Below are 16,287 nucleotides of genomic sequence, written 5' to 3'. Positions count from 1 at the left end.
CACAGATGATGGATGACTGTTGTGGACCTGCCATGCTTTTTCCTGTCCCAACCAGTGCTCTTTCTCTCCTGTGTGTTCCTCGGGAGCTTGGAGAAAGATTCCACTGGTACTGTACTGCAGCGGCATGCATCTTTCGTATAATCATCACAGATGCCTGAAAGCAGCAAAGAGTATTGCTTAGAATGTTTTCCTGTATGTGGTTCAAACCAGCGACGCTTGCAAGCATAGAACAGTGCAGGTGAACTCCACAGGTGATCGATCTACTTTGCACTTTTACTGCTTGCAAGTAATATGATACACTTGACTGACACAAAGAAGTACAGTATGCATCTTGCTGCAGCTCAGGGAGAGCTAAGAACACAGAAAACTCTCCTCAAAGTGTTGCATCTGTTGGGCTGATAGTCCGCCCACGTGGGCTAGGGCAGCCCACAGCCCACACCTCCTCTTAACCTAACCCTAATTAAGATTAGGGAATGTGATGACTACGTTTTAGAAGTAGAAAAATAATATAAAAAGACAGCAACGAGGCAGATCTTGAGGGCCACGAGATTCCAAAGAGAAGAAAGAGAACAAGGCAGAAAAGGAAGAGAAAGAAAGGGAAAAAGACAAGGACAACGCAGAGAGACTGTTCTCAATCATCTAGCAGTGTTCTCATCTTAGGTTAGATCAAATCTACAGTAGACTCTTGCTATGATTATTTGGGGAGGTTTTAGATATTGTGGGCAGTGACGTGATCCTTGTATCCCAGTTATTCTCTTGTGGTTGTTGCTAGGGTTTAGGGCAAGAGATTGAGATTTGTATATTCATTATTCTCATAGTGAATTATCTCTAGTTTGCCCCTTGGTTTTTACCCTTCACATTGAAGGAGTTTTCCACGTATATCTTGGTGTTCTGTTTGATTATGTTTTTATTTAATTCCGCTGCATATTATAGTCTTATAGTATTTATTAATATACAAAGGTTATTCCTCTTTATATCCCCATCAACTGGTATCAGAGCGGGGTTTTGGTGATTTATTTTTTGTATTTGAACATGGAGGCCAGTAATATTTCTCGCATGATTAGTTTGAATGGAAATAATTGGATGATATGGAAACCAAGAATGGAAGATCTCTTGTATTGCAAAGATGGTGATATTGCAAAGCATGTATGGTCAGAGAAAGATGTTTCCTACAGGCATTTGAGAGTATTTGGTTGTCGCACATTTGCACATATTCCAGACAATGAGAGGTCCAAGCTGGATGGTAAGTCTAAAGAATGTATTTTTCTTGGTTACTCACATGATCATTTTGGTTACAGGCTTTGGGATCCAGAAAAGCAGAAGGTATTCAAAAGCAGAGATGTAGTCTTCTTTGAGGATCAAACCTTTGAAGATTTGAAAAAGAAGAAGACACAGGCCAAGACTTCTGCAGAAGGATTAGCATATTGTGACCCAATTATTCCTCCAGTATATCATGGTGATGGGGGAGATGTGCAGGAAGATAGTGTAGAGCCTGATATTGATCTACCTGCAGGACATGTTGAGCAAGAAGAAGTAGGAGAGCAAGTTCCAACAGAACCTCAGTTGAGAAGATCTTCTAGACAACGTCAACCTTCTAGAAGATACTCTACAGATGAGTATGTAATGCTTACTGATGCAAGTGAACCAGAGAGTTACCAGGAAGCAGTTGAAAGTGAGCAGAAAGAGAAGTGGTTAGTTGCTATGCAGGAAGAGCTGGATGCTCTTCAGAAGAACCACACTTATAATTTGATGCTGCTACCAAATGGAATGAAGGCCTTGAAGAACAAGTGGGTTTTTAGGTTGAAGACTTAAGAATATTGTTCTCAACCAAAGTACAAAGCTAGATTGGTTGTGAAAGGCTTTGGTCAAAAGAAAGGTATTGACTTTGAAGAGATTTTCTCTCCTGTTGTTAAAATGTCTTCTATTCGTGTTGCTCTTGGTATTGCTACTAGCCAGGACTTAGAGGTTGAGCAGTTAGATGTGAAGACAGCTTTCCTTCATGGTGATTTGGAGGAGGAAATTTATATGAAGCAACCAGAAGGCTTCAAAGTCAAAGGTAAAGATAATTTTGTCTGCAAGTTGAAGAAGAGCTTGTATGGGCTAAAGCAAGCTCCAAGACAGTGGTACAGAAAGTTTGATTCATTTATGATAGAAAATGGATACAAAAGAACGGCTTTAGATCATTGTGTGTACATCAAATGGTTTGGTGAGGATTGTATTATTCTCTTACTTTATGTTGATGACATGCTTATTCTTGGGAAAGATATATCTAAAATTGACAGGTTGAAGAAGGAACTGAGTGAGTCTTTTACAATGAAGAACATGGGGCTAGCAAAGCAAATACTAGGTATGCAGATTTCCCGTGACAGGAAAAACAAGAAGATTTGGTTGTCACAGGAGAAATACATCGAGAAGGTATTGGAAAGATTCAGTATGAGCAACGCAAAACCAGTTGGTTCTCCTCTTGCAGGTCACTTCAAGTTGTGCTCAGAACAAAGTCCGTCAAGTGATGAGGAGAAGGAGAAAATGCAAAAGGTTCCTTATGCTTCAGCAGTTGAAAGTTTAATGTATGCAATGGTATGTACGAGGCCGGACATCGCATATGCAGTAGGTGTTACTAGCAGATTTCTTGTAAATCTAGGCAAAGAGCACTGGGCAGCAGTGAAGTAGATTTTTAGATATCTCAGAGAGAGCTCTAAGATTTGTTTAAGCTTTGGAGGTGGACCACATGTGTTGACAGGTTACACAGATGCAGATATGGCAAGAGATATAGATATGAGAAAGTCTACTTCAGGTTATGTACTTACTTTTGCAGGGGGAGCTGTGTCATGGTAATCCAGGTTGCAAAGGTGTATTGCTCTCTCTACCACAGAACCAGAATATATTGCTGCTATAGAGGTATGCAAATAAATGTTATGGATGAAAGAATTCTTACAAGAATTTGGGTTGAAACAGAAAAATTATGTGGTGCATTGTGACAGCCAGAGTGTCATCCATTTGTGTAAGAACCCAATGTTTCATTCCAAATCAAAGCATATAGATGTCAGATACCACTGGATTCGAAATGTATTTGAAGAGAAGCAGTTGCAGCTTTAGAAAATTCATACAGATGACAACGGAGCATACATGTTGACGAAGACATTACCAAAAGAAAGACAGGAGATATGCCGACAGTTGGTCGGCATGGCTTCACATTGAGGAGTCATGGGACAGCCTCCCTTATGGGCTGAAGGGGGAGGTTGTTGGGCTGATAGCCCATATTCAGCCCATGTGGGCTAGGGCAGCCCACAACCCACACCCCCTCTTAACCTAACCCTAATTAAGATTAGGGGGGTGTGGTGGTTACGTTTTAGAAGCAGAAAAAGACTATAAAAAGGTAGCAACGAGACAGATCTTGAGGGCCACGGGATTCCAAAGAGAAGGAGAACAAGGCAGAAAAAGAAGAGAAAGAAAGGGAAGAAGACAAGGACAACGCAGAGAGACCGTTCTCAATCATCTAGCAGTGTTCTCATCTCAGGTTAGATCAAATCTACGGTAGACTCTTGTTGTGATTACTTGGGGAGGTTTTAGATATTATGGGCAGTGACGTGATCCTTCTATCCCAATTATTCTCTTGTGGTTGCTAGGGTTTAGGGCAAGAGATTGAGATTTGTATATTCATTATTCTCATAGTGGATTATCTCTAGTTTGTCCCGTGGTTTTTACCCTTCACATTGAAAGGATTTTCCACATATATCTTGGTGTTCTGTTTGATTGTGTTTCTATTTAATTCCGCTGCGTGTCTTCTACTATACAAACGTTATTCGTCTTTATATCCCTATCAGCATCCATTCAGGTACTACTATTTTGATTTGAGCCTTCCATTTCAACAATCTTGTCTGTTTGCATCTTTCTGAGGTTATTTAACTTCTTCTTACTATAATAAAAGGGGGAAATAAATCAACATTTTATTTCTTCATCCGATTGCGGGGAGTGTAAAATGATACATAATGCCTTTGGAATGGAGAAATCTCCTGAGATATAATTATTTTATTTTGAGACAAAGATCATGTCTCCTATCTAATGAGTTGCTGCCATGCCAATGCATTAGCAATAAAGATGAGTTGGATATAAGTTGGTCAAGCTTTTGGAACAAGTTTAGATTCAACTAACATTTTATATTTGTATCTTTTGTGGTAAGATGCTACCAACTTAAATCTCTCCATGTCTCCCTTTGTTCCTTGTAATGATAATACAATTAGAACATTGTGTCAATGTAATAATATAAGATCTTTAATTTTCAATACGCCTCACTGAGCAAAATAAAAGATAAAGAAAAAAATAAATAAATTCCATTATCATTATTCTCTACAAAATAAAAGATAATGTATTCTTTCATTTAATTTTCTGATAATCCTATCTGTGAGATATAAATATTCTCTTTGATAATCTCATTTGATTTATTATTTAGTGAACCAATAATTGGTCTTAATAGTTGATTAGAAAGAACTCTTATAATGCCATCAATTTCATCTGATTTTTATTCATGATTTTCCCAAAAAAACACTTACAAATTTTATTTTCCTTGTAAATCTATTGTCTCATTATTTAGTCTACAAAAAAAAAAAGGAATCTTTTTTGCTTCCAAATAATTAATCAAGCATTTTTTTGCCAAAAATTTACACAAAAAAATATTAGACTATCTTTTGATGGACGAAATGGGATGAGGGTTTTGTGTAAATTACACCTCAATAATCTGTCCATTTCCTAGTCAAAGATGGTCAAACTCGATCGGACCCACTGCGGGTCCTCCACCTCCCTCATCCCTGTCCTGGCGTGGAAGAAGAGGCAGTGCAAGCAAGCAAGCAAGCCGTTCATTGCTTTTCTCCGCGTATTCATCCACTCCCAAGCAACGCCACCGAGGTCATGCTGCTTGTCCCACACTAAAGATTCAGCGGAAAGAGACTCCATGGCCCAGAGCTCGTCGTAGTCCCACAGAAACCACGCAAGAAGATACCATCACTCACTGCTCGAAAGCGGATATTGCTGCAGCACGTCAGGGACTGCTCCATGATCGATCTCGTCGTATAAAGCTCCTGTCTCCTCTCGCTGAATCGTTGTGTGGAAGGAAGGACGACGGAGAAAGAAGAGGAGGATCATAGGAGGGAGGGAGCATGGGAGGCGACTGCACCCCGACGTTGGCCATGGTCTTCGTCCAAGTGGGATTCGCCGGCCTGAATGTGCTGTCGAAGCTGGCGATGGACGACGGCATGAGCCCCTTCGTCATGATCGCTTACCGGCAGATCGTCGCCACCATCTTCCTCTCCCCCATCGCCTTCTTCCTCGAGCGGTAGTGCAGATATCATCGAACTCTCCTCTTCTTTGGCATCATCTGAGTGTGTTTTTGTCGACCGCTGTGGGCGCAGAAAAGCTTCCAAGGAGATCACAGGCAAAGTCCTTTTCCAAATATTCCTGTGCTCAGTCTTCGGGTAAGCCGCGCCTGCCACAGTTGCGGGGCTCGAAGCTCTCGTATCTGACGGTGTTGCATGTCACGCAGCGCCACGTCCAACCAGATCTTGTATTTTGTGGGGCTCAAGTTTTCCTCGCCGACGATCGCGTGCGCCCTCAGTAACATGCTACCGGCCATCACCTTCGTCATCGCAGTGCCGTTCAGGTACTTGACGAAAAGGAGCACCCGATTACTTCTTCTTTCACACGTCGTGAGCGTTAGCTGACTCGATCGCAGGATGGAAACGGTGGGGATCAGAACGGTGGCCGGTCAGGCCAAGGTGGTAGGAACGGTTCTCTGCGTGGGTGGCTCCATGCTGATGACGTTCTACAGAGGCGGCCTCATCAAGATGTGGCAATCCCCCCTCCACTGGAGATACGCCGAGAGGATGACGACCGGCGAGGCCGGCTCCGATTACCAGAGAATGGGTTTCGGCGCCGTCCTCGTCATCGCCAGTTGCTTCGCCTGGGCCATATGGTTCATCATCCAAGTAATGGAAGCTCCTCTGATCTCCAAACGCCTCTTCAAAGTTGTCGATGCTGCTGATCATTACCTTTTCGATCCACCGAGTCATAACAGGCAAAGATGAGCCAGAGCTTCTCGTCTCCCTACACGAGCTCCGCCATCATGTGCTTCATGGCCAGCGTCCAATGCATCGTCGTTGCGGCCGCCGTGGAGAGGAGCAGGCTCTCGGCGTGGGCGCTCGGTTGGAACATCCGGCTTGCTGCGTCCCTTTACATCGTGAGCTTATTGCGAACATTCGATTGACTGCTCATTGAAATCTGGACGTGACTTAGCATCTAAATGCTCGGCTTCAACCTCTCAGGGCTTGGTAGGCTCAGGTCTGGCTTTCGCACTGATGTCATGGTGCTTACAGAAGAGAGGTCCCCTCTTCGTCTCAATGTTCAGCCCACTGCTGCTGGTTGTCGTCGCCGTCCTCGGGTGGGCGATCCTCGACGAGAAGCAGTACGTTGGAAGGTAAACTGGTCTTGGAAGTGATCCGTCTATGAATTATCTCACACCATGAGTCGCATATCAGCTATTGGATCAAGTGCTCGGTCCCGATCGCAACTCATCTATCCTTTGGATTGCAGTGTCGCGGGATCTGTCGTCATAGTTGGCGGGCTTTACTTGGTCCTATGGGGCAAGGGGAGGGAGACGAAGACGATGAGAGATGCAAGTGGAAAGGAGACCGAAGCAGAGCACGAGGAAGGAGCCATTGCAGCTGTTGGTCTGACCATGTTCCCGAGTCCCCCCGTGTTTGCCAGTCCTATCCATGAGGCACAGCCTGGCCAACCTTAAGCCATGTATGTTCATCAAGCAACCGCAACGAGTCAGACGAGGAAGACGAAGTGACATATGGAACCAAGAAAACCCTATAGCTATCAGATATCTAAAAGTGCTGTTTGCTCTAATAATTGTTATACATATAATTTCCATTGTTTACATCAAACAGTAATAAATCTATATTAGTATACATACTTTTGAATATGATAAATATATTTCATGTTTAACCACATGTGGAGTCACAGTTTTACCATTCATAAATATATTTCTCATGAGATGAAGCACCTCAATTTATTGTTCATATAATGTTTACACAAAAAGCGACTACCGAATATACTTATATACATATATTTCTATGTCGAGTCATAGATTTATGATCCATAGATATATTTATCACAATTGTTGACATAATATTTATACAAATTAATTTTATATGATATTCTTAAAAATATTACTATCAAATACCTCCTGTCTTTGTATTGGTGAACTTGATCATCATCATCCCTTTATGGATCATATATAAGTAAGTATATACAAGTAAACTATCAACAACTAACAGTAAAATATATATTCATATATAATAGCTACTCATTAATATTTCATATCAATCGGTACACCACACACCTTCTCATAAAACACTATATCATATTACAAGAACACACCATGATATGATACAAGCCATAGAACCGTATATATCATCATGTTCCATATATAATCACCTCAATTTTGGTGTTTAAAAAAGTAATTAAAATTTTACTAAATTATAATAAATATTATAAAAAAAAACGAAATCTTGAACTAAATCCTTATTCTCTTTGATCCTTGTGCTTCATCAACTAGGCATTTATTTCCAAGGAATTCTCTAAACTTTTCACTCACTAACCCAAGCATGCAACCCCATATATATTATACATTCATAACTATGTATAACCTTTAACTTGGCATTTCTTCTTTAGTTGCATTCTTCAGCTTCATTGGAGCAAAGTGGTAAGTAAGTGCAACACCATTTAAAGCCTAACATGGAACTTCTTTTATCCCTATGAGCCAATCCCAAGCATGCACTCTAAAAAATCATGCTGATGTTTGCTATAATAATTGTCATAGATATAATTTACATTGTTATGATAAACACTAATTTTGTCTGCTGTTCTTTCTTGATATGTTGTAAATCTACATAGATATGTTGGACAAAGTAGATATGCATTAGCATGCATACTTTTTGAATATGATAAATATATTTCAAGTTTATTCACATGTTTATCATTCATAAGTATATTTTTCATAAGATAAAGCACGTCATTATTGTTCATGTGATATTTATCCTAATCAATTTTATATGATGTTTTCTTGAATACTCCTAAAAATGCTACCACCAAATATCACTCATGTCGTCTCATTGTCTCCATTTTGTTGAATTTAAGCATCATCTCTCATCGGTGACAAACTCAACCTTTAGCAATATTGGCTCCCACAATATTGCTAATCTTTCTCTTATCATCTCCAAAAATAATCATTAGATCATTCATAAACATTTGATGAGAGATTTTGGTCTCTTTGATATTAAAATAAAATTCTTATTAAGTGTGTTTATTGTTATTGAACCAAAAACAGTATAACTTAGTCTTGATTAATTCAAATTCTCATAAACATTAATATTTAACCTTATTATATATTTATTTATTTATATGAAGGTTTTATAAAATAATTTATTTGAGAATTTTAATTGATTTTAAATGACATTGAAACTATTTTGATGTTCTTCAAAATAAAGAAGTTCTTTTTTTTTTTAATGTAACCTTAAATTTAAGCCTATAATTTTTAAAAATCTTATATTTTTTTATTAAAAGGAATGATAATAAAAAATTATGAAGGCATTTACATATTTCAAAATAAACCATGATAAAAACTCTATTTTTTTTTCTTTGATTTAAATTTGATTCTAAATACTTTAAAAAGTATTATAATATTTATAATAATTTATTATGAAGGAATGATAATAAAAATAATGATCTATTATCTACTTATAGTAGTTCTCAATGAAGTGGCAGTGTTTTTTGTTTAGTAATTAAATAATATAGTAATTCTATCAAAAAAATATAGATCCAAAACACTGTAATATAGAAATATTAGATCAGTTTAATACAGATCTCGGTTATCTTTTTTAAAATATAATTTATTTTTTACAAAGAAAATAAATTTTAAAGTATAAAAAAAATTTAAAACTTGAGCTTTTTCGCGAAATAGCCTTCGCATATACATTAATTTGAGAAATATGTTAGATAATAAATATCTTAATAATTTATCGTAAGATCGTATCGTCATCTTCTTTATTTATTTATTTATTATAAAAATAAAATTATATATAAAATTTAGAATCATACTGAATTTTACAACTGAAATAAAACCTTTGATGTGTTAACTTCGCGTAGGATTCATCTCATTGGTGGTATGAGTTCGATCCCACAGAAGCTGATTTGGGCTCGACCCAATCCCGCATGTCCAACTCAAATTGCACCCAAACCCAAACACCTCTCCCCGCACCACAAAACCGTCGTGTCCCCCACCGTAACCCAGTCTCTGTTCTCTTTTCCGCCATTGGAATTGGATTAGAGAGGGGATAGAGAGACTCCAAAGCGCTGCCAATGGCGAGCTTCGTGAACCACCAGTTCGCCGGCCTTCGGTGCCCGCCGCTCTCCTCCTCCCCTCTTTCGAAGCCTTCCTCCGCCGCCTCCTCCAAGGCGCCGGCCAGGCCCTCCTTCTGCTCCGCCGCCGTCATCGCCGGCACCTACGCCCTTACCTCGGCCCAGAAGGAGCGGCAGAAGCTGAAGGAGGTCTTCGAGGAGGCCTACGACCGCTGCCGCACCGCCCCCATGGAAGGCGTCGCCTTCACCGTCGAGGACTTCCATTCCGCCCTCGAGAAGTACGACTTCGACTCCGAAATCGGCACCAAGGTCTCGCCTTTCTCTCATCGCCTGCTGTGGGTCTCTGTAATGTTTGGGGCGCGAGTTTCTTTTCGGTTTGATTCCCATTTGAAGAAGGCTCGAAGCTTCAGCTTCTTAGAGATTGGACGTGGATAGAGAGTCTATGGTTTATCCTGCAAATATGACTGGCAATATGATATGGCTTAATTGAAACGGTTTTCAAGAATAATTGGATGTTGCTGCTAAGTATGATGGTAATTTTGGATGTCTGATGAATCCTAGAATTCATATGCCAATTCGAAACCTGTCCCCCATCTAGTTGTGGTCAATTGAGTAAGAGCTTGAATAATGGTAATATTCCTTTTATTTCTTTTGTAACTTTTGCATAAGAATAGTATAAACCAGTGCTATGGGATGTCTACAATGGTTGCTCGATTAGGTCACTCTCTTCTTTTCTTTTCATTTTCTTTTCTAATTAACAAGAGAAACATAAAGTTGGCAAGTTTGTTAGTTGCTATTAGTTTGCATTTGGCAGTTGCTGTAGTTTATTATTCAGTAAATATTTGACCTATTTTTCTTGGAATAACTGGTTCGTTTTCCCTTAATGATGCAAAAACTGTACATTGGCTGGAACTCTTGTATGTGTTGAATCTGATAGATGTCATGTAACTTGCCAAATTACATGACTCATGGAAACAGGCTAGTGTTTGTTTACGGTTCATCTTTGAGTGTGATTGGGAAGAATTTTTTTCTTTCTCTCCTGCATTTTGAACTTTTGTTGATTTTACTTTACCTGATTCTACCATATACCTGAATCGCCTTACCTTCAAGCATGATAAGCAAGATTGGTGGGCCCTTGTGCTTTTGTTTGCAGATATGGATTTGCTAGCCTCATTCCCTTTTTTTTGTTCCCAGGTAAAGGGTACAGTTTTCATGACAGATATGAATGGGGCACTTGTTGACATAACAGCCAAGTCTTCTGCATACTTACCTGTCCAAGAAGCATGTATTCACAAAATTAAGCATGTTTCAGAGGCAGGAATATATCCAGGATTGGTTGAAGAGTTTGTCATAATTGGTGAGATGAATGCAGATGATAGCTTAATTTTGAGTTTACGGTCAATTCAGTATGATCTTGCATGGGAAAGGTGTAGGCAGCTTCAGGCCGAAGATGTTATCGTCAAGGGTAAGGTGAGAGTCTTGTATTCCATTCATATACTTTGGTATGCCTTCAATTATTTTGCTTTCATCCTTGGAGAAATTTGTATGGATTATGAACTCGTTGATGGTTTCCTTGTTCTCCTTAATTATGCCAATCTTCAACATTTTTTATGCCATTAGTTGTTAACTATCATAGTTGCTAATTAGCCACACACATACTTTTAGATAACTCTTCTTGTTATTTATTAATGTTAATGCATTTACTTGTTTTTTATGAGATACTCTTTTCCTTGCATTCACTTCATTAACCTCTCTCTCTCTCTCCCTCTCCAGATCTTTTATTCTTATCATAAAATTTATTCATCAACTGCATAAATAGAATAATTTGGACAGGATCTGTACTTATATAGTTCTATTTCTCCTAAAAGTCATGCAAAACCAATTGTTCCTGCATAACTTACTGTTCAAGTCAGCATCATATGCACCACTATCTTTTATTAAGACAAATATATTCAGTTGGATGTGTTGCCAAGTAAACTTATGGCGTTCTTGGTTTTGTATAGAAAGGTATGTTTATTTAACATAAATTGACTAAAGTAGCCATGACTCATATACATACATATATATACATATAATTATATAATTTTTTTGATTTTTTTGTTTTCATTTGAATCATTCTATGGAAATAGTTATATTAATCAGTAAAAGGAAATTTGACCTTTCTTAAAGTTACTAGTTATAGTGCTCTCAACAGAGCTCACAGGCAGAAAAGAATCCATGTAACCAATCTAGATAGTTTGAGCCTTCATCTTCTTGTTGTTCATGTATCATTCAACTTTTATGTTTAATTATATGTATCTTGAACTTTTTTAGATTTACTAGACTTTGATCAGCTTTTGTCTTTTATAATTTTGTTCTCCTATTTTGGCATTTGTTGTAATTTACTGAGTTTTATTGTCAACAGGTTGTGGGTGGAAATAAAGGAGGTGTTGTAGCAATCGTGGAGGGCCTTCGTGGTTTTGTTCCATTTTCACAGATATCAGCGGTTTGTCCTTTGTATTTGACTTTAGCATGTTTTAACAATTTTCTGTTTTCTTGGCCTTCAAGTTGAATTATTTTCATGCTTCTTGCCAATTATTTATTATGTTGAGAGCTGAAACTTAACTTTACCAGCTGATTCAAATATTAATTGTCATGATATAGAGCATCTGTCTTATTTTGTCACCTCACCATCATGCTTATGTTAAAATACTTAATTTATTTTTTAATTGTACACAACAGTGTCTGTTATCAACTATGCTGTACCATATGTCAATCGATCCATTTTTGTCCAAGATTTTCCTTCATGCCTAACTTTGCAAGTTCACAACATTCCTATTATATGGCAGATTACAATTATTTTTTTATTGGATTTGACATGTGAGCTTGAACTGATCTTGAATATTTTGTCAATGAATTTTCTCAATGTTCGACCAGAAATCAACAGCAGAAGAACTCATTGATAAGGAACTACCGCTGAAGTTTGTGGAGGTTGACGAGGAACAATCTAGGCTTGTTCTCAGTAATCGCAAGGCCATGGCAGATAGTCAGGCTCAACTTGGAATTGGATCGGTGGTCTTGGGAACTGTTCAAAGTCTTAAACCGTATGGTGCCTTTGTTGACATTGGTGGAATCAATGGCCTTCTCCATGTTAGCCAGATTAGTCATGATCGTGTCTCTGATATCTCAACCGTCCTACAACCTGGTGATACCCTTAAGGTATTCTGTTAAGTTATTGTATTTCTTTTACTAGTGCAGCCTTCTTCTGAACCTGTCATAACGAAAATTTTCATGTAAAGGTTATGATACTGAGTCATGACCGCGAAAGGGGACGAGTAAGTCTTTCTACCAAAAAGCTGGAACCAACTCCTGGTGACATGATTCGGAATCCTAAGCTTGTATTTGAGAAGGTATACTTTATGCAAGGATATTTATTTGCTTCATGTTATACAATTAAATAGTAATTTAGTCTCTGGTCTGATAATTTTGTTTTTTAATATCAGGCAGATGAGATGGCTCAGATATTCAGGCAAAGGATAGCCCAAGCCGAGGCGATGGCTCGTGCTGACATGCTAAGGTTCCAGCCTGAGGTACTTGACATCATCGTAAAAACCTAATATGCACTTAAATATTTTTACAGGAGAAATTTTGCGTGTTTACATAGTGTAAATATTGCCACGAGAATCTACAGTGTCACATAATTTATCATATCATTGTGTGATTTTGATGTGATGGTTGACAACCTTATTATGTATAGAGATTGTTGAAATTGGAATAGTTGGACTGATAGAGAATGTTTCTTCATTTTGGCAGAGTGGCTTGACCCTGAATTCTGAGGGCATTTTGGGCCCCCTCACATCGGACTTGCCTGCCGAGGGCCTGGACTTGAGTGAGATTCCCCCAGCAGACGACTAAATGTCACAATAGCAATGGGATCTCCGAAGCATTTCCGGTTTTAATTTTTTATTGAAGCCTGTCCAAATGCAACATGCTTTTGCGGCGCTTCATACCGTTTGTTATGATGTGCTAATCGTATGTTTTACACAAGATTCCTGAGAACTAAGAAGTTTTTTTTTTCCCCTCTTAGTTTTCTCATCGAAGCTTTAAAAAAATTCTGCTTGCTACCTGATGAAATTATGCCATCCTGGTTCTCTTGAATCTGAAAGCTTATGGGAGGTATCAGCAGCAACAAATAAATTTCTGCACTCGTTTCAAACAAATTTCCCCTGGGATATATATGCTGTGATTCCTGCAGTGCAACTAGTTTAACTGCTGAAGCGGATCCACAGACTTTTTATTATTTGTAATTTGAGGTTAATGTTATTAGTCGTGAAGCCAAAAGTTGTGGAATAATCTGAGAATGTTGAACTCAGTGTTCTTCTTTTACATGTTATATGGCTATTATTATCTCTTCACGTACATATGTGATATGGGACTGCTTTATAGAAAGCGTCTCATCTGTCAGACTTACATATATTTATGAGGCTATGAATTATGGAGATATGGGGAGAGACAGACGATATACATGTTGAGATAAGCACGGGGACATAACAAATTTATCATGTTCAAGCCATTGTTTTTTGAGTTATTTTTCATTAATTGTCGTAACAAATAAAAAGGCTTCTGTTCTTTAAAATGTTTTACATCAGTTGACTGCAGATGAAACGGAAAATAGTTCTCAAATTAATTACAAGTATACAACTTATCAATTCTTTTAGCCTGTTCTTAGTATCAACCACGGTTGATCAAAATTTCTTTTTGTTATAGTGGCTACGAATTGACTAATACATTAGCATCGCATGTGGTTATATTTGTGATATTATTCTATTGGGAAAATTTCTTTGTCATGTGTATGAACCATTGTTTAACACATGTCCAACAAAAACATAATTTCTTTTGTCATGCGTATGAACCATTGTATAACATATGTCCAGCAAAGAAAGAAGATAAAACTGTCCCATGCCTATTAAGGGCAGCTTCAATCAGCCTAACAGACAAGTGCAACAATCTAGAATTAATAGAATTAATAAAGATGATTATGATTTATTTATACTAACAAATATATATATAAAATAGTCAAATTCAACTTATCCGACTTTGTCGGACTAGTTTGACTCGTTTGACTTTGAATACTAATTTGAACATTGAAAAGGACATTGTTAAATTAATCCATGATTTAGTTTTGTAGGGTTTGAGATGTCTAGCTTGACAAATTTTTTAGAGATCGACTCAAAATAGAATCAGGTTGGATCTAAGTTGGCCTCCTGATTAGGCGACCCAAAATCGACTATAATAATTTGGTACTAAGAGGAGGGTCAATCGTTATATCTCAAGAGAATCTCGTAAGACTATCTCGAATGAACCTGAGGACTTAAACCCTCCTATACTTTTATGTCCCAACCCCGATCACCATAAATGCTTCCGTTCTAAATAGGAGTCCCAACTAGGCCAAACTTATTTCTTGTTCTATACCCCATCCTCTTTTGTCAACTTTTTCAAGAGCTGGCTTTCACTCAACCCTCTCCTACTACAACTATGTTTATCCTTGTGGAAACTTTTCATATTTTATATCAACAAATGCAAGTTGTGATAGGGATAGTCTAAACCATCACTCTGTAGCTATCTCAAATCACCCAACTAGCTCAACAAACTCTGCTTACTTTTGTTCTCCTTATTCTTGCTCTAACTTTGCCATCTACACCCCTCTCGAGCCAAGTAGCTAACCTAAGCACTGTCCCATTCTCCTCTTCGCTAGTAATTCAAAGCCAAATCTCATTACTAATATCAAAATTTATGAATGAATCTATTGGCTAATTGATTGACCTTTCAACCAAAGTCAAAGACCGTCGATGAACTAATAATTGGCGGTCATTTATAGAGAAATTAGTAAGGAAAGTAGTTAGAAATAGATCATAATTTGCAATCTCCTTTCACAAAATATATAAACAAGAAGCTAATTCCTCAAAAGCTTTAGATTTCCTATGTTGGATGTTTACTAAGGGAAGGTTAATTCGATTAAGCGACGAGTGGATATGATAGTTGACAAATTGACAACTAAGGATAGCTGCTGCTCTATTAGAAATACGCATGCAAGGGAACTATAGTTAAAAAAGTTTCACCCAAGTGGGGACCAGTCCATTGTATTCTAGGAAGAAGAGGCTAAGCACTAGCCCCGAAACACAATGATGGTTAGTAGTATCTTTTATGATCGCAAATGCATTAGTTAAAAGGATTGATACAAGGAGCTCGACAAATATATTATACTATAATATCTTTTAGAAAATTAATTTATCAACCAAGGACCTCTAACCAATCTCCTTTATTCTTATTGGCTTTATAGGAGAGTTGATTACGCTAATGGGGATTGCCGACATCTATGTAACCTTTGGGGCTAACAACTATACAACGACAATAAAAACTAAGTTTCTAATAGTTGATATTCTTTCAACCTATAACACTATTATTGGGCGACCTATTCTCAACTGAATATAAGTAATAGTATCGACCTATTATATGACACTCAAATTTTTGAATAATTCTAAAGAATCCTTATGATGTTACCTGACATCGGTCACCCTTCCAAAGAAAGGAACATTGTCGATCCAACAAATGGACTCACAAGATCCCTTACCGTTAAACCTACATCTTTTGATAGGAGAACCTATGAAAGAAATTCTTATAAATCCAGAACGATCATATCGCATAGTTAAAATGGAGTCAGATTTGACCCAAGATGAGGGAGCTTATTAACTTTTTGTGTCTGAACTCAAAGGTATTTTTGCAGGCAACTAATAATATGCTTAGAATAGATAAACTTAGAACATAAGGCGATTTATCAAAAACCTCAAAGGTTTGCTTCCAATCATCAGGATGCCATAAAGGAGGAAGTTA

At 37.9% G+C, this 16,287-nt stretch overlaps 2 protein-coding genes across 2 annotated transcripts; both read left to right on the top strand.

Moving 5' to 3' along the window:
- The first annotated feature begins 5,106 nt into the window (after positions 1–5,106).
- LOC103998096 (WAT1-related protein At1g09380) lies at positions 5,107–7,051 on the top strand. The gene is made up of 7 exons (XM_009419487.3): positions 5,107–5,329; positions 5,406–5,468; positions 5,537–5,653; positions 5,726–5,978; positions 6,068–6,229; positions 6,315–6,466; positions 6,583–7,051. The coding sequence occupies exons 1-7, from the start codon at positions 5,154–5,156 to the stop codon at positions 6,788–6,790; spliced, it is 1,131 nt and encodes a 376-aa protein (XP_009417762.2). The 5' UTR covers positions 5,107–5,153; the 3' UTR covers positions 6,791–7,051.
- Positions 7,052–9,344: 2,293 nt separating this feature from the next.
- On the top strand, positions 9,345–13,482 carry LOC135650237 (small ribosomal subunit protein bS1c-like). Its single transcript, XM_065169499.1, has 7 exons — positions 9,345–9,726; positions 10,612–10,887; positions 11,822–11,902; positions 12,334–12,615; positions 12,696–12,806; positions 12,900–12,986; positions 13,210–13,482. The coding sequence occupies exons 1-7, from the start codon at positions 9,418–9,420 to the stop codon at positions 13,309–13,311; spliced, it is 1,248 nt and encodes a 415-aa protein (XP_065025571.1). The 5' UTR covers positions 9,345–9,417; the 3' UTR covers positions 13,312–13,482.
- Positions 13,483–16,287: the final 2,805 nt, after the last annotated feature.

Source organism: Musa acuminata, chromosome BXJ3-9 (assembly GCF_036884655.1).
Source record: "Musa acuminata AAA Group cultivar baxijiao chromosome BXJ3-9, Cavendish_Baxijiao_AAA, whole genome shotgun sequence".
NCBI lineage: Eukaryota > Viridiplantae > Streptophyta > Magnoliopsida > Zingiberales > Musaceae > Musa > Musa acuminata.
The sequence above is the reverse complement of the archived record's forward strand: the minus strand, read 5'-3'. Positions and strand labels throughout refer to the sequence as shown.

Excerpts from the sequence above, each read along its gene's own strand:
- LOC103998096 (XM_009419487.3), top strand. The coding sequence starts at position 5,154 with ATGGGAGGCGACTGCACCCCGACGTTGGCCATGGTCTTCGTCCAAGTG. Across the intron at positions 5,330-5,405 it reads ATCGCCTTCTTCCTCGAGCG|AAAAGCTTCCAAGGAGATCA; the intron begins GTAGTGCAGATA and ends CTGTGGGCGCAG. Across the intron at positions 5,654-5,725 it reads GTCATCGCAGTGCCGTTCAG|GATGGAAACGGTGGGGATCA; the intron begins GTACTTGACGAA and ends ACTCGATCGCAG.
- LOC135650237 (XM_065169499.1), top strand. The coding sequence starts at position 9,418 with ATGGCGAGCTTCGTGAACCACCAGTTCGCCGGCCTTCGGTGCCCGCCG. Across the intron at positions 9,727-10,611 it reads ACTCCGAAATCGGCACCAAG|GTAAAGGGTACAGTTTTCAT; the intron begins GTCTCGCCTTTC and ends TTTTGTTCCCAG. Across the intron at positions 10,888-11,821 it reads ATGTTATCGTCAAGGGTAAG|GTTGTGGGTGGAAATAAAGG; the intron begins GTGAGAGTCTTG and ends TATTGTCAACAG.